The sequence below is a fragment of the Eumetopias jubatus genome, unplaced genomic scaffold, assembly GCF_037043125.1.
Source record: "Eumetopias jubatus isolate StellerSeaLion01/CBP00866 unplaced genomic scaffold, mEumJub1_p1.0 scaffold_4, whole genome shotgun sequence".
NCBI lineage: Eukaryota > Metazoa > Chordata > Mammalia > Carnivora > Otariidae > Eumetopias > Eumetopias jubatus.
Genome location: NW_028274810.1, coordinates 80,197,022 through 80,218,359, shown reverse-complemented (window position 1 = coordinate 80,218,359; position 21,338 = coordinate 80,197,022). Strand labels below are relative to the sequence as shown.

At 41.5% G+C, this 21,338-nt stretch overlaps 1 protein-coding gene across 2 annotated transcripts; it reads right to left on the bottom strand.

Annotated features, from left to right (window-relative positions):
- Positions 1 to 4,465: 4,465 nt before the first annotated feature.
- Positions 4,466 to 20,377, bottom strand: SFPQ (splicing factor proline and glutamine rich). 2 transcript variants are annotated; one of them, XM_028113630.2, is made up of 12 exons: positions 19,462 to 20,377; positions 18,368 to 18,556; positions 17,733 to 18,034; positions 17,538 to 17,633; positions 16,443 to 16,639; positions 16,256 to 16,340; positions 15,898 to 16,015; positions 15,523 to 15,571; positions 15,321 to 15,442; positions 6,482 to 12,887; positions 5,473 to 5,560; positions 4,466 to 4,557 (listed from the first exon to the last, which is right to left on the bottom strand). In XM_028113630.2, the coding sequence occupies exons 1-10, from the start codon at positions 20,266 to 20,268 to the stop codon at positions 12,750 to 12,752; spliced, it is 2,103 nt and encodes a 700-aa protein (XP_027969431.1). In that variant the 5' UTR covers positions 20,269 to 20,377; the 3' UTR covers positions 4,466 to 4,557; positions 5,473 to 5,560; positions 6,482 to 12,749. The 2 variants fall into 2 exon arrangements, with proteins under 2 accessions (XP_027969431.1, XP_027969432.1); XM_028113631.2 differs by having other exon boundaries at positions 6,482 to 6,525.
- Between the last annotated feature and the right edge of the window lie 961 nt (positions 20,378 to 21,338).

Here is a 21,338-nt window from a genome sequence, read left to right as displayed (position 1 = left end):
TGATGCCCAAATATATATTGCAAGCCCAGTAGTCTTCCCTGAGCTTCATGTGAACGTACAGGTTTTGGACTCTGTGGCATGCCACCAGATACCCCTTTCAGAATGAAGGCCCTTGCTCCCCCAACTTTCCTACAGGTTCATGACTGTATCCCTGTCTGGGAATTGTCCTCATTTGGAGATGCCTCATCCGAGTTTATGCCCACCCTTCCCCCCACTCCACTAGAGACAGCCATCATCATCCAGTGGGACAAAAATGCCCTTACATCAGTTTGGGACAACTCTGAAGGGCCATTTCATGGATTGGCTGAGACCTCTGTTGTAACATCCCATGTCAACTTCCCCCTCTGTCTAATCCTGCTTCCTTTTTATCCCTTACATGTATTACTGTTGAGTGCACTACTTGTCAAATCTCCACACAAATCTCCATCTAAAACATCCAGGGGCATCTGGCTGGCTGTCAGTGGAGCATGAGACTCTTAATCTTGGGGTCATGAGTTCGAGCCCCATGTTGGGCATAGAGCCTACTCAAAAATAAGTAAAATATCCAACTGCCTACTACTATATAGATCATTCTTTTTATTTCCATGCTTCAGCATATGTCTAGGATTAGTGAATGGTTGTGAGAATAAATTAAACCTATATGTGACCTACATCAAATGTCTGACATGTAAATGGAACATACAAAAATGTTAAGTCTCTCCCCCTTTACACCTATGTAGACCTCCCCACCAGAAGAGCATCTTGAGGACAGGACATCTTTTCATCTTTGTTATCTCTACGTATTTAAATACGTATCTGGCACAAAAGAGACAACAAAATCTCTTGCAGATAAGTGATCATTTCTTGACCTTTTGGCTAAAACTTTTGGCTAAATCAAGTGCATTGGTAAGTGAAAAAATGAACAAATAACTAATTAGCCTATGAATTTCAAGACTTTAGTGGTCTCAAAACTATCTGCACTTAAAAAATAAATACTAAAGTCAAAAAACAAAAACCCAAAAACTGTACCTGCAAATTCTGACAATCCTCCCATTAAGGGGTAGGGGTTATTTCCTCTCCCCTTAAATCTGGTTGGGACTGTGACTATTCCGACCAAATATGGAAGTGACAAATCCAAGTCAGAGGTCATGCAGCTTCCATCAGGGCTTCTTGGGATGCTTACTCTGAGGGTATCCAGCTGCCATAGTTAAGTTTGACTACCCTGAGGTGGTCATGCTGAAGCCATAAATAGGCACTCCTGTCAACAGCCCCAGCTAAGCTCTTGGCCAACAACCAGCTTCTGCCACTTCTGTCAATAAGCCATCTTAAATGTGAAGCCCAGTGAATTTTCAGAGGACTACAGCCCACCAACTGACTGCATTTTCATGAGACCCCAACCAAAAAATGGCCAAGTCAAGCCGTTTCTAAATTCTGGACCCACAAGACTGATCAAAGTACCAAATTACTTTGGGTAATTTATTATGCAACATTAGTAATCAGAGCAATTCCTGAGTTTAAGAGTAGTTTGCTATAATTTTTGCACAGGGCATGAGGTAAGTTTCCGTATGAATCTCAGAATCAGCTTATCAATTTCAAAAAGTCAGCCAGCGGGGGCAGCACCTGGGTGGCTCAGTCGTTAAGCGTCTGCCTTCGGCTCAGGTCATGATCCCAGTGTCCTGGGATCGAGCCCCATGTCGGGCTCCCTGCTCCTCGGGAAGCCTGCTTCTCCCTCTCCCACACCCCGTTTGTGTTCCCTCTCTTGCTGTATCTGTCAAATAAATAAAATCTTAAAAAAAGTCAGCTGGGACCGTGCTGAATCTATACATCAATTTGGGGAATATTGCCAGGTGAAGTTACTGAGAGGGCGAAAGCACAAGAGTAAGGACAGGTGGGGGGCAGAGTCAGAGGGGATGCCGATTCCCTGCTGAGCTGGAGGCCCGATGCGGGACTCGATCTCAGGACCCCCCAAGATCATGACCTGAGCCAAAGACGGACACTTAACCATCACTCAGGAGCTCCAACTACGTCTTTAAATCCATGAACATGGGATGTTTTTCCATTTGAACCTTTAATTTCTTCCCAGTCTTTATGCTCAATCTCTTCGTAGTTCGTAAATGCTATGCTCCTTCTTGCCTCAGGAACCTTTGGAATTCATTTTGGATGCAGAACATTACAGCCCCATATATTTGTTAAAATCATGTGGACTTTTGTCACGTTTTGAGCTCTGAGCTTTCTTAGGCTTGCTTTCTCCTACCTTGTCTCCATAACATCTGTCCAGCATTGTGCCAAGTCCTAAAAATGCCAATTTACCAACATACAACTGATAGGATTAAGAATTTTTTTTTTGGAGACTTTAAGACAGCGAGAGAGGGAACACAAGCAGGGGGAGTGGGAGGGAGAAGTGGGCTTCCCGCAGAGCAGGGAGCCCGATGCAGGGCTTGATCCCAGGACCCTGAGACCATGACCTGAGCTGAAGGCAGACACTTTTCAACTGAGCCACCCAGGCGCCCTGAGAATCCCTACCTACTTAATACAAGATTAAGTAATACAAGGTTAAGTAACTTGTCAAAATTAAATGGCCTTTCCCAGGAGCACTCTCCCAGACCTCCCAATCCCTTCAATACAAAGGACCTATTACTAATTTTCCACCATGGACTCCATGGTCTAAAAGCTTACCAAAATGAACATACTCCTCTATTTTTGCTATCCAGTATAGATCACACACCTTATTACATTGTATAGAGGGAAAGAATCCTTAACTTGCTGCCTGTGAACTCTGGTGACTAATAAAGATTTTTTTTTTTTTAAAGATTTTATTTGACAGAGAAAGATACAGCGAGAGGGAACACAAGCAGGGGGAGTGGGAGAGGGAGAAGCAGGCTTCCCACAGAGCAGGGAGCCTGATGCGGGTCTCGATCCCAGGACCCTGGGATCATGACCTGCGCCGAAAGCAGATGCTTAACAACTGAGCCACCCAGGTGCCCCTAGTAAACAGATTTTAAAATACCATGTGCTCCTTTCATGCCAGAGACTGTGCTGAACACCAAGTACATCACTTTCTACTGTCCAAACTACTATGTCTGTTTTTACCGATAAGCAAACAACTTCGGTGACTTGGCAGATAATGCAGCTAGACAAATAGTTCAACACCTAGAACTCCAGTAGTGAAGACGCCCATCATGCCCCTAACTCCACTGTACTGCAAATGATTTTTGCCTTGAGATCCATTAAGTTCCTAAGGTAGCAATCAGAAGTTAACAAAATTGAACCCCCCCCCCACAAAAATTGAGGGATGCCTGGGTGGCTCAGTCAGATAGGCATCCACCTTCGGCTCAGGTCATGATCCTGGGGTGCTGGGTTCGAGCCCCGTATCAGGCTTTCTCCCTCTGCCTGCTGATCCCCCTGCTTGTGCTCGCTTTGTCTCTGACGTAATAAAATCTTAAAACAAAAAAACCTGAGATTCTGGATTTGGGATGGCTGGCCTCTTATTTGAAGAAATGCCAACCAGTTAGCAGGACTAGGAGCTTGAGATTTAACAGGACGGTCTTGATCTCATCCTTGCCTGGTACAGTTTTCAAGGCAAATCCCATGGGAGCAGTGACTGCTTTGGCTTTCAACTCTTCCTTTGTGCTTTTTCAAGTAACACTGAGCAAGATGTTCTAAATTCTGAGCTTCCTCTACTTAATTATGGCAAGCTAACAACTTAGTGCTTGTGCTTTCTGAAATTCTGCACTATTAGTAATGTGGCCCCCAGAGACATAGCAACAGAATTACCTTTTAAACATATATGTCTCATACCTTTTCCTGAACAAATGCTTAAGCTGGTGCCAAAGAGCCCTTCGACTAACCTCTTGTCAAGTTTCAATGACTAGAATGACTAGAGTGAAGGGAGAAAAGCAGATTTACTTCCAAATTTCTTTATTAAGCAGATTTTACAGTCAATTATAACAATCTTTTCCCTACACTTATATTCAAAGAATCTATCCATATTTTACTACATATGAAATTCCGCTTTAACTTCAAGAAATTGCTACTTAGGGTAACCCAAACATGTTATTTGGCAAGATGTAATTCTGTCTTTGCCTCTTTGTGAAGTAATTTGAGTACCCTTTAACCATCATCTGACAACTGTTTTGGGAAATACAAAAGTGGGATACAAAATGGTATTATGCCTGAAACCCAATCAAGGAGGGGCATATAATTAATTGCTGTTATTTGTCACATACTGATTTTAAGAATAAAACCTATAAAGAATAAAGGCAATTAAAAAATATCGATGGCTTAATTAGTTTAGTTAGAACAAGGGCCTAGGAAGGGCTGTCAGGCTGATCAGTAATTAATTTTGAAGTAGCTCTGCCAAAAAGCCCGAGTCCTGAATTATGGTGTTCTATGCCCATGTCACCTAAAAACAACAGGATGACATATAAGGAAAATTTTAGAAAACAAAAAGTCCTATTTAAAAACAAAAACAAATAAAAGCACAATCTGATTTAAAAATGTCTTTATTAACAACAATTAGGCTGCTCATTCCTCTTTGCCCTCTTCCTCATTCGTTTTCTGGACACAGTTCACCTCACCCTGCCAATTAAAAGAAACAATTACTCCAAAAGATGTTAAAATCAGAGTTGTAGCACCAACCAAGTAAACTTTTTGACACCAAAGTAATACTAACCAAGGAATGAGATATTAACAGTATTTATGATCTATATAGTTAAGGATTAAGATGCAGATTTTACCACTAGGCTTTGTCACCAGCTAGTTGATTCAGGTTTACTTCCATTTACTAGAACTTTAGTAGCAACCATTCTGAGAAGGGAGATCTCTTAAGACACTCCATTAATTGGCACCTTCCCTAGGTTTAAAATCTAGTCAATTACTTATCACTATTTCTACTTCCTTCTACCTTACTCTTGTTTAAATGATTACGACAGCCCTTTAACTGAGTGATAATCTAACTATATATCCACTTGTATTAGATGGGGGGAGCGGACGTCCACCTACTACCTTTTTGTAACAAAAACTACTGGCACACAGCCCTGCTCATCTGTTTACATACTGTCTACGACTGCTTCCCCAGCTACAACAGCCGAGCTGAGGTGCCCTTTAAGACTGCCAAACCTTCTAGGACATCATTAACTCTAGGTGGCCCCATCATATTAACTATTTGGTTAAAAAACAGGCAGCTTTCAATTTTCCAAACCCTCTTTTGCACAGTTCTATGGACAGAGGTTAAGAGACGTACAAACTCCTACAGAAAACTAAAGTCCCTGTTTTTCTGAGGCTTGAGCCAAACCAACAAAACAAGGTCTACAACCTCAAGAGGGCTGTTAAAAGGATAAAAATATTTAAGTACTATAAAAACATATTTCCTACATAGGAAGTTTTAAAACATAAAGTAAGTTAAAATGAAATATTTACACACACGTAGTTATGTTTGTAACATCCAAGGGTTCTTCTGAAGGCAGTTTACAGAGTAAGAAACATTCAACTTACTTAAGATACTTCCTCAGTCTAACAAGTTGTGGCTTTCCTTCCTGGCTCACGTTGTGTGATGTCATCTCAAGACTAAGAGCTTATCCACCTATCATTAAAAATATCATCTTATTAAAATAACATGTATAGCATATTACATTTTTGTTAACTTTTAGTGTATACATCTTAATCTCACATCAACAAGAGGCACATTTTGGGGCCCAGGTCTGGGTTCCAATCAGTCTTTTTCTTTTGTTTTGCTCTGTTTATTGCTTAGAAAAAACCTGGTTAATACACCGCGGTTACATTCTTTTAAATTTTCCTCACACGCACTTTCAGGATTTTCCTCCCACCCATGACTGGACTGTTCTCTACTATTTGCTGCATAAGTAAAAGAGAATCTTAAGGGAGATTCTGAATGGGTCAGAAGTGGAATTTAGAGTTCTAAAAATGCGGCACTTCTCCACCAATTCAAGCCTTCTTTGACGGTTTTCTTTACAAAATCCTGTACTTTAAAATTGAAACATAGCATACAATATTCTATTAGTTTCAGGCGTACAACATAGTTTCAGCCATGTCCTTTTGTCAATTCTTCTACTGTCTGACACTTCTATAAATAAAATAAATAGTCCCCACTTTCTCTCTCCAACTCACATCCACATTTTTTGGTTTCTTAGATTTTATTTAACTTGAGAGAAAGAGAGAGCAAGCGTGCGAGAGAACACAAGTGGATGAGGGGGAGAGGGAGAAGCAGGGAGCCCGATGCGGGACTTCATCCCAGGACCCCAGGATCATGACCTAAGCCATAGGCAGATGCTTAACTGAGCCACCCAGGTGCCCCCACGTTTTCAAAAACAAAAACACATGGATATTAGGATATTACCTTAGGAGAAGTAAACATCTTAAAAATCAAACACGTTTCACCCCACAAAGCTAACTCACACTACTTAACAATTATAACAAATCACACTCAAAAGTCTTCTACAGGTTCGAAAGTCTTCTACAGGCTAGGACTTCTAAGGAAACTTACTTGGAATGAGTACTCCAGTATCAGCCAACATCAATCATTCTTACCTAAAGAATAATAAGAGAAAGTTAATATAAAAGACAAGGGTATAAAGGTTTGAAAATGCTAGTTAACTTCAAAATTTAAAGAGTAAAATTCCAGAGACAAAGATTAGGGGCAAGTTACAGCATTAAAAAAAAAAACAAAACAGGAAGAAACTTGATGGGGGGGAAAAAAATCTAAAATTATTCTTATGTAAAGTAATAAAGTAGACAGCTCATTTCAAATAAAAACTGTATCTTATTTAAAATACAAAAGCCTATCTATTTTCACCAGTCTGAGCACAATCAAGTTTGACTGCAACCCAAAATATACTATCCCTTATGTGAAGGTATGTGACAACGTTTACCTTACCAAATGAGTTTTAACATCAGCTCTCTTTTCATATAAAAGCACATACCCTGCTCCCCATTCAAGTATGTCTTCCGTTCTCAGGTGGACTGACCACCTGCAGCAGGAGTCCTCCAGGAGTGCCCTCCCCATTCCACAGTACACAACAATGCAGTTGTTATCCTGCAATCCTCTGCATTTGCCTCATTCTTTCCCTCCCAAGTCCTGAGTTTTCAGTTAGGGAAAGCTAGGGCAGGGAAGCTAGGCCTTATTCGGGACAGCAAGGAACCTGAGTTTTTCTGAGGGAGAAGACATTCACCTTCACTATATATGCCTGGCAGGGCCACAGTGCACAAAAACCAGAAAGATCAGCCTTAATTCAAGTTCCAGGTTTTTCTTCCTCCCTGATTATCAGTTACTGCCAAGGGGATAAAAAAAAGAGCTCCCTGTTGCACATGTACCATCCATAAGGGATACTATATCGTTTTGCATTCTCCCCCATTCTCCAGATTATCCTATCCTGCATCCACCAGCCCCCTTTTCACCCTCCAAATAAAATCTTTTCAGCACTGGTGTTCAAAAGCAACATTTTTATGGTTGATGGTTTACCAACTGTGAGATTTCCACAGTTGAGTCTTAAAAATTGCCAATCATTATCTAGCAGCAATGACAGATGATTAGGAGCAGTCAAATCCTCAGAATTCTTTCCCTAATAGGCAGCCATTTGAGAACTGCACTAGCTGACAGAACACTGAAACATTATCAGCAAAAGCCAAAACCAAATAAAGGCCCAGAACAAACATCCTGGCTCTCTCAAACCTGTCCAAAATCATTAAGGGAAAGGCAGTAAATGCAGGACTGTGGATCATGTCACTGCAGCTGACAATGATTAACAATAGGAGACATGCAACCCCCATTAAGGTTAAAAGTCCAAAACTAGTCACACGCATCTCTTTTCTTGGGGAAAAATGAGACTATTATGCATTCTTTGTAGGTTTTGCAACCTTGTGTGAAGAGCACCCATTCCATTTCTTTCATCTTTCAGAAAGCACCGGTATCTGTTCCAAGGGCCTAACAGTACGAAAACGCATTCTGGCAACACACCTCTGACCTTAGACCATTCTCATTAAAAAGAATTAATTTTGGTTTGTAACAAGAAAAGACTATGAAATACAATGCAAGCACCTCGGTATAGTGTTGTTACTGCAACCCATTTATTCCCAGCTTTTTGAGTGAGTGATTTTAAGATCCTCTACACTAAGATTCACAAATTATAGCTACATACAAATCGAAACTAGTAAGAATCGACTTAAGTCACAGGTTTCTCATTTGAAAGTGCAAAAACCTATTCATCTTGAAATAAGCAGAAATGAAGCAAAATTAACCCCCCCTCCCCGGTGATGTTCCTCAAGTCCACAGATTATAACAAGTACATTCTCTCAAAATTGTTATTGGCTGTTAAGAAATAAACCTGAGCTTTTATTTCTAAGCACTCGAATCACTAAATCACGGTAGCAAGTGTTGGCCACCGATTTAATGAATTATGCCACAGGAAAACCCCATCAGGGTTGTATGTCAATTTAGTGACTCTTCTGTCACTAATACTGAGCATTATGTTTGCACTGCATTGTATTATTAATATAGAGCTGAACCTAGTCACCATTTGCTTTTTTACCTAACAGGAGAGTCAAGGTATTTGCTTGAACAGACTACATTATTAAAGTACCAATTTGTCCCCACCTTGTGAATTGCTTGCCAAAGAGCAAGCCATTTTTCTTGATACAATGGAAGAAAATTCTCATAGTCATGAAGAGTTTTCACCGGCATTTATGCAAAGTAAACCGAACTTTCCAGTTACAGAGCAGAAAGCATTATACATGAAAGCTGTTTCTCATGCATGCTAGCTAAAAACCAGCTCGGGAGACCAAAGTTAAGTTGAATTGAGGTCTGGAACAACAGTCGATGCAAAGCTTACAAAGCTTAAGTCCTAAGTAACAAAAGAAGGTGATTCTGAAGATTTTTTTTTTTTTGGTGAACATTTTGGATTATATAACAACACATCCCTAAAGCTAATAAGGGAACCAAATTCGAAAAGCTACTCTGAACATTTGCAGTTATCCTACAGAATACGACGAAGTCTTAGGATTGGGAAACAATTCCCAACATGTCTGCAACTGCAGGCAAGTCAACATGCCACACCACTTTCCCCCAGATTTAGAGCATAAGACATATTTAGACAAGTCACGTAACTTGTACTATACACATTAGATTCCCGCCTAAGCCCACGTTAGTAACAAAGGTATTCCCATGAAGCCCATTAAAAAAAAAAAAAAATTTAAATCACATTACCAAAAAAACTGTGCTTTTAGTCTTAATTCACTCAACTTGCAGAATAATTACCAAGATTGCATTCTGAATTCGATATTGCTGACCTATGAGCAGGTCAGTTTGCTCCAACAGAGACTCAGTATCGCATGCTATACAGTCCGTGTCAAGATGCTAAAAGCGCTCTACTTCCCAAGTATGGTTTGACTCCCTCTCCCCCACACCACTGACGTGCTCCAGGTTCTCTTCAGTTACAATGCAACTAAAGGAAACCACGCAACTGAATCAGACATACCAAAGAATCAAGTTTGCACTTTTTATCTGAGAACTGCAACAGCACTGAATTCTGCCTGACAAATTACAGCTCTAAACCCAAACCCACGCAGTTTTGATAGAAACTAGCTTTACCATACAAGTGTTAGGTGCTGCACTGTAATTTCATTGTCAGAAGTGTGATGTCAGAATGCCCACGGAATAAAAGTACATAGCAAGTCACCAAGTTAGATTATATTGCTTGTTACCTACCTGTATGCAGTCGGCAATGAGAATCTTGGAGCAAGCAGGAATACTACATCCGGGTCCTAATGTCCATTGCCATTTGCGGTACTACGTTCCTCACAGTTACGCACTGCAGAAATGCTGGCTAAATGCAGTTATGTAGCAGGCCACTACTTTAATAGTGCACAATTGCAGTCCAAGAACACCAGAAAACATTCCGCCACAACATAGTGGCTTGCCCAAGAAAAGCCAAGTATCTAAATTTTTGTCTGCCATAATATGCCACTCATAAAAAATTGCACAGGCGTAACGTTACAATTTCCCAAATTATTATCTGTTTATATTAGTGATATAATACATCTATACATAAAGAGTGGTGGGGTTTATAGTACTTCTTTAGGAGTTTAATTAGTGTTCTAAGCCAAGAGGATTATGGTTTCACTGAATGTGAGCCATTGGGTTAATCTTATAAGGTACCTAATTAAATACACTGGGGTCTCTTAGAGAATGCAGTTTTTAAGATTAGGAGTAATAAGCTTAAAACGGATCAGTGTTCCTCTTAAAATTATGAGAGAAAGTGGAGAAGAGGAAATGGGGGCAGGTGGTTTCTTTAAATGAGAAAAATGGCTAAAATACTTCAAAAGTACTACATTCCCTTTCCCACCCCACATTTCATTATCAGCTTTTAGGAAATTCCTTTTTTTAAGATGATTTAAATTCACGTTAGTCTAAAAAACTATCATATGCATTCCAAGACTTATTGAAAGTCTATTTGAGTAGCTTACAACCCTTGGTACACTGCTGTTTCAGTGATGAAAGGCAAAACTTAGTTGAAACTAAGCAACATTATTTGCTAAACAACGTTTAGCAATTCTACAGCCCACAGTAAGGCTATCAAAGCCACAACTTTCAGGAGATTATCCATTAGCATCCTTCACCACTCTTCAAAGGTACAGTACTAACAAAAGCTTATTTTAGGGGTCTGTGCCAGCATCCCTTATAAAGAAAGGCATGTAATCTGAAAAATAAACTGAAACATTAATTTTATAGGCAGATTTTCCCACTTCCCCACCAGCCCCCGCCCACACACATTCAAGTTCACCCTCTGTGGGTGTCCCATGAACACCCCTTATTTTATCATTAGTGGAGTCCCTACCATACAATTCAATCAAATTGTAATGGATCCCTTTCAAATCCAGACCCTTGTGTTTCCATACAGAAAACCTCATACATATCACCAGTTGATGACTTAGGACAAAACTTCCTCATTGATAGAATTATGGTAGAACTACTACCCATTTCCAAGTGTCTTGGTGAAGAAATGATGAGCATTTTCTAAGGAGATTCTCTTCCTTAATTAGCACACCATGTACCTGTCAGTCACACAACCATAATTGGGTGACATGCCTTTATACTCCACTAGTGTTTTACTTTTAGTATTATCCAGGTTCCTATGCAGAAAGTGCTCAATTGTTTCAACAATAGGTTTCCCTTTGTACTCAGGCACAATACTAAACTTCAGCATTTTAACCAAGATTTGATTTAGAATTTTACTTTTGCCAATTAGCACCAAGAACAGAGGTGAAAAGGAGGAAGACACATTCCATAGTAAGAGTTCTGTAATGTACAAATTTGAATGGAAACATAACTAAGAACAAAGCCAAACCGTTCAATTACTTTACCTAATTTTAGGAAGTTGTTCCTCTGCTAACATATATGCACTGGGAAAACAGGTTCCCATTGTACTAAACAGACAACAGTAACTAAATCTACTTTAATATTAAGTCAAAATGTCTTATCCTAATGGAAGGAGATTCAATGAAGTTGACAATCAACTGACAACACCATCGAAACACTCCAGAACTTTACAGTGGGAGGAAGGGCTATTTGTACTGTGTAGCATAAACAACTCTCTCCAGATTTAGTGCTACATCGAAAGTGAACTATGAAAAACAAGTTAACAAATATTTTACAGTAAGAATCATTATCTGGAACCCTACTTGTCATTAACAGTCACCACTAGTTTACTTAGACAAGAGAACAAGTAGATTTTTATAGTCCTACAGATTTTGCCCACCAGCAGTAGCACAAGGAGATATAAAAGTTACAGAGTACAAATGCATATATAGCTAAACCTACTTTATGGTTACTACGCTTACTTTCGAGTTGCATTTTTCAGACTAAACCCCATCTTCATAAATCGCTTGAAGTAATACATGAAAAGGCTTCATGTTTAACAATCTTTAATTCAAATGTGAAAGTTCAATACAAGCCATTTGTAGGGCTTGGGACTTGTTCTTTTAAAAACAAGAATGGAGGAATGCAACAGAATGATCTTTCCACTTTTTCTTCAGAAACTTTCAAGGAAAGGATAGATCATAGGGCCATAAAGATCCATTTAGTCATACCCACTTTCTCCCCCTACCAATAGTCTTTCACCCATTCCATAATCTTAATACACATTCCTGAAGGAAGATTTACAGTTCAGCTTGCTTACATAACCATTTAAAAATACTTAGCACCAGCTTGCTTCCTCTAATGCCAAACAAATCAAATCATGAAACTACTTCAATATGCATTTCTTCTTTTTAAAACAAGGGGGTACTTATTTGTAGAAAGCAATACTTAGCCTACAGATACATTTCCCAGAAATGGCATGTGCCATTCGAAGGCCTAGACACGCTCATGCTTTCAAAGTGGAATACCTAGCCTAATGTGCATAGAAGCATGAATGGCAAAGTTGAAGATCAATATTATAACTATTTTTTCTATTTATTTGAAGCACAGTAAAAAAAAAATTGGTACACTTTGGAAATTCAGTGGCACAAGGTACACTGCCATAACTTGAGGGACATTATACAGTTAAAAAAAAAAAAGGAAAAGGAAAAAAATTCCCCTGTTTGAAACACTGCATTACATAATTTTACCTGCCCAAACAGACCATTTACAAATATTAGGTCAATAAACTGCTAACATCCATAAAAAGGTAGCTTTCTTACTAAAATGCAAGAATTTAAAAGATTGGTATCTAAACAAGAAAAGACAAAAACAAACTGGAATGAAAACCTAGATATCACATCTAAAATCGGGGCTTTTTGTTTGGGCCTTCATACTCTTCTCTCCCTCTACCATATCCTGCTGGAGTTCCAGGCCCCATTCCTCTAGGACCCTGTCCACCCACAGGTCCCGCACCTCCCTGCCCAAAGCGCTCAGTACGCTATTGGAACAGTAATTAACAGTTCATTATATGTAGTTGATGTCCATGTGTGTTAAGTAAATATTTTAGAAGGTTCCGTAGTCAACGTTCGTCGATACAATCACCAATGAGTCGATCCACAGGTACCGGGAACATAGAAAGGAAAAAAGGGTAATTTGAAAATTAGTTTACGATAATACATGCCTTGTGGTATGTTCCCACTTGAGCCATTCTCATACACCTGTTTCAAAGAATAGGTCTTCCCTGTAGTGCTAAAAAATTTAAGAATTAGTGCAGATGTGAAAACCCATTCCAAAATGAGTCTTAAGAAATTTCACATCAGATTAACCCACTGGAAAAGCTTGCAAACTTCTCACTTTCAAGGTCTGAACAGGAAATTTAATTTCCAAGTAAGCCTAACAAGCCCAACCAGACAGATTCAATGCACTCAATGAAGTGACAAAGACCTACTCACCAGTTAGTGGCATGAGCTGCATAAGAAACCTTGTGCTTTTCAAGATCTTAAGACACATCTGCTAAAAGTTGCAGAAACCTTAAAAGGTTCAAAGTTTTAATAAAATGCTACCAGACTACAAAAAGAAAAAGCATAAAAGACTAGCAGATTTAGTCACTTAACCGGCACAGTAACTTCATTAAAAAAGTGTTGCCATATTCTCACAGGTATACCACTTTCAGAACCATCACTATATAACCAGAGACAATTATGTTCACAGTAGCAGCCAATATTCTTGCAAATTGACTGAATATACAGCCCACCCCCACACCGGCCCAGCTTTTCCTTCGGGTCTTTGAAAGTCCACTGGTTAGCTATGATTCCATGTTTTGGCTATCTCCCAAACAGCCTAAACACCAAGCTTAAATAACTGCAATAAAGCAGGATTTCATTATTCCACCTAATTTTAAGTACTTCTAATCTGAGAAACTTATATTCCCCCAACAGAAAAACCCTATAGATATAACAAAGCACAGAAGCCTCAACTATCTTTCAAATTCCACTCAAAATAAGTTACTGAGAGCATCACTCCAAAAATGGGGGGGAAATGCATCAGGGTTTAACTGTTCCTATACATAGTTCCAACATGTTTCCTACTAAATACTACAGGGCTACTTAAAAAACTAAATCTCAATCCTTTATTTCTCAAAATCCTAAAAATCTAGGGTTTTAGCGCATTATGCTGTATATCGCAAAAGCTCTAAGAAAATTTTGGGGTTTCACGATTATGTTATTACAACATCTTAGAACCCTACCTGTTACACGGGACGTACAAAGAACCTTAATTGTGGGAACATCACGTCAAATTAGATTTTACAAATTTGATACAGACCTACAATCTACCTTTTATTTAGAAAGCATATAAACCAAAATGTTACCCACAGTATTTTTAAAATTCAATGTAAAGAAAACTAGTAACACTATGTTTTAACCCAACCAGCTATTTATGATTCTAATTCTCAAAAAACCTTAAGTAGATTAATAGATGAGGCCCCATACTAAATCCTTATACTCCTATATGTAAAATGAATCTAACGAGCTGAGCTAAGTGCTGCAAGCTTCCCTCCTTTGCCAAAAGCCTGCACGTGTACCAATTCAGATTTAGTTCAGTTGTGAAAATGCACTCTTCTCTAAACCCACCTCTTAATCCAATATTCAATTTTCCTACGGATTTGTAAAGCCCTAACACAGCCACTTAGACCAATCCACTTGGTGGTTTTTAAAGCATCCTGATAGGCTCTCTGTACAGTTAAAATATGGAAGCATCAAGAAGGTTCAGATCAAATGCACACAACTAGTATGCTTAAAATTGTCACTCATTTTTGCTATCCTGTAGCAAAATAGAGATGTCAGTTTATTTTAGAAGGTGCACCTACTGACAGGCCCAACAAGTGGGAAACGACGAGTCGAAACAGTAAACAACTCCCTTTTCATGGGTAGAAACCACACCAAATATAGGTCAAAGTCCTACACATCACTAAAACATGCCTAAAACTATAAACTACAAGTCTGATTCATACTTATGGCAAATATCAGCTTAATGAATGACAGTTTGCCATTTGATTACTCTTACTTCGATGTAGAATAATCAGGTACATCATCTAACATTTAGAATTTGGATTTGCCATGTGCTAGAGTGCAAAAGTACACAAGCAATATAATGGAAAGCACCTATGTCTACTTATTGCCAAAGAGAACTCCAACATACTACTGACAGCATTGACTTCTTGGCAACCATTTCTGTTTAGGTTACCGCACACTGAGTTCTTCTATGTTGCCAAAGTATTCCTCAATATTATGATTTACATGATAAGGGAACTAAAAAGAGGTCCAGTTACCTACTTAAAAAAACAAAAACAAAAACAAAAAACAAAAACACACACAGGTAAGTTGTGAAAAATGAGAATTTCCTTTGTACTACGTCATACAGGATACATTACCATGTCGCTTCCCATCATGGAACCACTCATGGTTGCTGGTGGGACTCCAGGATTAGCTTCATAACCTATGCCACCACCACCACCTAGAGGTGGAAATTTCTGGCCTCCTGAACCATAGGGATCTAGGAAACAAAAATGCTGGTTACAACTCAACCAGAACATTGCTCTCTAATGGTATTGCTAATTTGATCTTCATGCTTACCTCCCATGTTCATTGCTCCTCCACCACCCATTCTCATGTCTCTTTCTCTCTGCAAGAAAAAAAAAAGCCCTTTTATACACCTGTACTAAGAATTCTTGGGAAGACAGAAATTTCCAAAACAAAAAAAGGTTAAGACTACATTTAAAACCAATTGTTGAGACTCAGTTATCAGAAAACCCATGAAGCTTCCTCCCAACTAATGCAATCTTTAGGCCCAGCCAAGAAAATAAAACAAAGCGTATTAACCGTGATAATAACACACTTGTAGAAAGCACAGCAATGAAGTGAAAGGTCATTATTTGAGTAAAATTTCATTTTAGATACCTACAAGTTTTGTAGACAACTCCAATTACATTTCAAAAGAATTTTACTTACTGGATCCATGTAGCCCATCCGGCTATAACTTTCCTCTCTTTGGCGTCTCATTTGCTCTTCCATTTCACGCTGACGAATCATCATCTCTTCTTCCCTTCTACGTCGTTCTTCTTCTTGCCTAGAAATAGTCATCAAGCATATAAACTAAAGTGCCATCCATATCTCTTAAGAGCCAATTTGAAGAAAGCTAGTAGTTTGCCTCAGAACTTTACAAGTCTAGGTTATTACAGCAAACACAAATGAAGGTCTGGAGAGAGTGCAGAATAGACTTAGAAGCATTCTGGCAACAAAAACAGGCGTCATTTCCTCTAAATGTTAACCCAGAATCAAAGGCTAATTAGCTTAACAAAAATTTTACCTTAGTTGCATTTCTTTACGTTTTTGCATTTCTTGATTGTGAAGTTCTTCCATGCGTCTTAATTCTTCCTGGCGTCTCATCAGATCTGAACGTTAGAAAATTGTTTTGAATTCACATTAATGGGGTTCTAAAAAATTCAAAAAGCAACTGATCCTATCAGGGAAATTTACACAAGAGGGTCTTTTACCTTGACGCAAAAGATTAGCCTGATGCTCATGATAGGCATCTTCCATTTCACTTTCCAATTTGTCTTTTGCATCTTTCATGTTTTTTTCAACTTGTTCCCTTTGCTGTTTTTCCATTTCATCCAGGGATTTCCATCGCTGAGAATATTCATACTCAAATGTGCCATGCTGGGCAAAACGAGGAGGCGTTTCTCTCTCCCTGACAATATTTAAACATGAACCAATTTGGGGACACACACAACAAATACTACCTGGTTGCCCTAAAAACACGGATGTCCCACCTGGCCTATCACATGTAAGAAATGCCAAAAGGCATAGGCCCCCTTGGTTCATGTAAAATAGCCTCACATCAAGAATGACATGTTCCAGGGGTGCCTGGGTGGCTCCGTCTGACTCTTGATTTTGGCTCAGGTCATGATTGAGCCCTGCCCTGGCAGGGAGTCTACTTGAGATTCTCTCCCTCCACACCCCACGCGCACTCACCCGTGCTCTCTAATAAATCAATCTTTACAAAGTAATAAAAAATATAAAAATAATAGGTTCAAGAGTGATGCAGTAATGGAGAATATAGAGCAATGGAGATAAATCCTACTGTCCCCATTTCCTAATTTTATTTCCTCTAACCAAATTTCTATTCAAAGAGTATTTTCTTCCAATCCTTAAAAAGATACCTATTCATCACACCGCTGTTTTTAAGGACAAAATTACGTATAAAATATTCCTATCTCAGCAACAAACATTAAGCATTTGAGTATCTCTACTTCAAAACCTCTAAACTTCCTGAGCCTTAGATTTCTCTCAAGCACACGCATTTCAAAGATTTTTGCATTCTCTAAGCAAAATTGAAAAATTATTACAAGTTCTCATTTACAATTAAAAAATGCTTATTAAATTAGGGGCGCCTGGGTGGCTCAGTCGGTTAAGCATCTGCCTTCGGCTCAGGTCATGATCCCAGCGTCCTGGGATCGAGCCCTGAATCAGACTCCCTGCTCCGCGGGAAGCCTGCTTCTCCCTCTCCCCGCTTGTGTTCCCTCTCTCGCTGTCTCTGTCAAATAAAATCTTTGAAAAAAAAAATGCTTAGATTAAATCAATCTTACTTTTGATACATTGGATTCTTCTGTGCAAGTTTTTCAGGAAGGCCATCTTCATCATCTAATTGTTCAAGTGGTTCCACAATGACTGGACGAGGAGTTCTAATAACAAAAACGGTTCCATCTTAACTGGTTTCGGTTTTATCCCAACTTCTTCATCCAAGTTAATAAATAAAAAGTAGGATAAGCATATGAACTTACGTTGTCAGTAAGAAAACACCTTCGCTGCATCTTTCAAAGGCTTTTCTTGCTGCTGGTTTAGAAGCAAATTCAACAATGCCTTTCCCTGTAGATCTTCCACGATCATCCACAATTACAACGGCCCTTTCAATAGGACCAAATTGGCTAAAGGCTTCTTCCAACAGTTCATTGGAAACATAAGGTGAAAGATTTCGAACGGAGAGGGCAGCAGCATGTGTGGCAAAGCGAACCCGAAGCTGTCTACCTCTCATGGGTGTATCATCAAGTTCAGCTTTGGCAATTTCAGCCAATGCCCTAGATTCCTGAAAGTATCAGACATACTCATGTTAATATAAGCTCAACATTGGTTAGTGCCCACTCAAACTGTCAAAAGGCTTACTCCCACTCCCTTTCTTCCTCCAGCTCAAGTCAAGTATCTTCAGGCAGCCCTCCCTGACACCACCCAGGGTAGGTAAAGGTCTTACCCACCCACTCCTCTCTTTTCTTAGTATCAACAATTATTCACAACAGTGGCATCTTTTTTTTTTAATGATGAAAATTTTAAAGACCAACTTATTGCTATTTGAACACTAGAATTTGTAGTAGTGAAAAACAAGGGAAAAAGCCCTCTAAATCCACGTTAAGAAAAAACTCACAAGTTTAATAAACCCAAATCCTTTGCCTTTATTGATAAAAACTTCTCCTGGTTCTCCATATTTAGCAAATAGTCTTTTGAATTCATCCTCTGTGATATCAGCAGGTAGATTCCCAACAAACAACCGACAACGCTGAGTGTAAGTTTTCTCTCCAGGCCTCCTCAAGAGAGACAAGTTGGCTTTAAACCCCTAATGAAAAAAGAAGGAAATTTTCAGAAACCACTGACCTTAGCAAGTTGAAAAACCCAGGTTAACAATGTTCGCTGTTCCCAGACTGGGTTAATACCACCAATCGGGTTGCTCTTCTGTTCCATTTAAAGTCAAGATTCTGTATTTGCGGTATTTCCAACATAGTAACTATGCAAACATCAAACAACCCAAACCATCCAGAATACTCGGTAATAGACCTACAGCCCTCTCTAGACTCAACTCTACACAAGCAACCTCATCAGCTGTCTCTGTTGACTGTCCCCGACAAACCTAAAACGTAGCAAACATTAAGTTGAAATGGTGATCAAGTATTAAACGAAAAAAGAGGAGCGCCTGGGTGGCTCAGTCGTTAAGCATATGCCTTCGCCTCAGGTCATGATCCCAGGGTCCTGAGATCGAGCCCACATCAAGCTCCCTGCTCCGTGGGAAGCCTGCTTCTCCCTCTCCCACTTCCCCTGTTTGTGTTCCCTCTCTCGCTATGTATTTGTCAAATAAATAAATAAAATCTTTAAAAAAAAAAGGTGATCAAAAACCTGCTGTCACCCGCACGACCTGCGCCCGCGCTTTGAGGCCAGAACTCCCCGACCTCTCCAACCCTACAATTCACGCCCCACTCTGGTTCCCAAGATCCGCTAGCTTTAGGAGGGCCCAGCACAGCTTCTCATCGCTGCCTCCTCAGGCCACCCTCCCTCGGTCCTCCGCCAGGCCGGGTCCAGCTAGCGGACCCACGCCGTCGGCCCCTCGCTCCGGCAGCGGCCCCGCCCTCCACCGCCCACGCGCACGCGCCTTTTCCGGTCTCCGACAAAATGGAGGCTGGGAAAGGAAGGAGGAGGGGGCCGCCGCCATCTTAGGGAAACCGACGCGTAGCTCCAAGAGACACTCACCTCTGAGTCGGAAATCTTCTCCTCGCTGCGGCCGCCGGGCCCGCCGGGCGGGGGCCCCTGGTGGTGCTGCTGGTGGTAGGGCGGGTGGTGCTGCCGGCCTCCGCGGGGCTCCCCGCCGCCTCGGTGCGGCGGCTTGGGGTGGCCGCCAGGAGTGCTTAGGCCCGGGCCGCCGCCGGGCTTCGGCCCGCCTGGCATTTTGCCGCCTTTCGGGCCTCCGGGTCCTGGGCCCTGCTTAGGCCCGGGGCCCGGGCCCCCTGCGGGGGGAGGTGGCGGGCCCCCGGCCTGAGGCGGGGTGGTGGGGACCCCGCTGCTCGGCGGCGCGGGCGGGGGCGCCCCAGGGGGCGCCGAGGTGACAGCGGGCGGCGGGGTCGGGGTGGGGCCAGGCCCCGTAGGGGCGCCGGAGGTCGGAGGAGTAGCAGGCGGTGCCGGGCCGGAGGCCGGCGGAGCGCTGCCCACTCCGGGAGCCGGGCCGGGTCCCTGAGGAACGACGGGCTTGGACGAGTCCTGTGGCGGCGGAGGCTGCTGATGCGGCGGCTGATGCGGTGGCGGCTGAAGCGGCGGCGGCTGCTGTGGTGGCGGCTGCTGCGGCGGTGGCTGCTGCTGTTGCTGGTGCGGAGGCGGTGGCGGGATCGGGGGCTTGGGGCCACCCTGGCCCGGGCCGGGACCCATGGGTCCGCGGTTCTGATTGAGGCCCATGCCGGGTGGCGGGGAGCGGAAGTCGTGGAGGCCGCCGCGGCCACCGCCTCCTCCGCGCCGGTGGAAGCCGCCACCGCCACCGCCACGGCTCCGGAACCGGTCCCGAGACATGTCTGTGATCAAGGGGCGGTCGAGGCAAAAGCGGAGAAGACGCTCAGGGAACGTGGAGGCCACCTTGCTTCGCACAAGATGGCGGATGACACAGGCGGCGCGCCGCCTTTGTCCTCCTCTTATATAGGCCAGCTGGCATGGCCCCGCCTACTTCTCGATCGGTAGCTCCAATAGCCAATTGCAAGTACGGTACTTGATGACACTAAGTTACGGAGCGCTAATCTTTCCGATTGGCTTCCGGATGAGAGAGGGAGGCCTGGGGGGGGGGCTGAAGTTTCCAGTTGGCCAATGAGCGGAAAAGGAGTTGGCTGTAGGCCACTGTGATTTGCTGTGAGAAATTTGAATGGGTTCGCCAGAGCAATTTTCCCTGATAGCCAAGGCCCTATCAGCTCCTGGGGAGAGATGTTAGAGGACCCTTTTCTTTCTTGATTACCCCCAAGAGCTGCCTGCCGGTATTCTTGCCGGGAAAGAACAGATGTTCTCCGGTTCAAAAGCATAAATTCCTTGTACCTACTACCTACTCTACCTTGCGAGGGGCCAATTAAATTAGAGAAATAAAATCTTACCGATTTCACACACAATCTTACTGATTTCATTTTGGAACCTTACCGAAGTTACAGGTTTGTTTTAGCAGTATAAACTTCGGAATAGGCTTAAGTTAGTGCACTCTGTTCAAAAAGAAAAGAAGTTTTGACTGTGTACATGCATGTGTATAGACTAGTAATTTACAAACATAAATCACGGAAGGAAGATAATATTTTCTTTAATTCCACTGGCACTGGGGCGTCTGCCTTCGGCTCAGGTCATGATCCCAGGGTGCTGGGATTGAGTCCCGCATTTGGCTCCCTGCTCAGCGGGGAGTCCGCTTCTCCCTCTCTCTGCCTCATTCCCCTGCTTGTGCTCTCTCTCCCTCTCTCTCAAATAAATAAATAAATAAAATTCAAAAACAAATTCCACTAGCACTCCTGAACAGATTAAGATACTTTAAAATTACAATGTTAAAATATCTATATGGAATCAAACAATGGCCAGTATCCTTACTTCAAACTCTCTAACTTTTAAGTACCCTA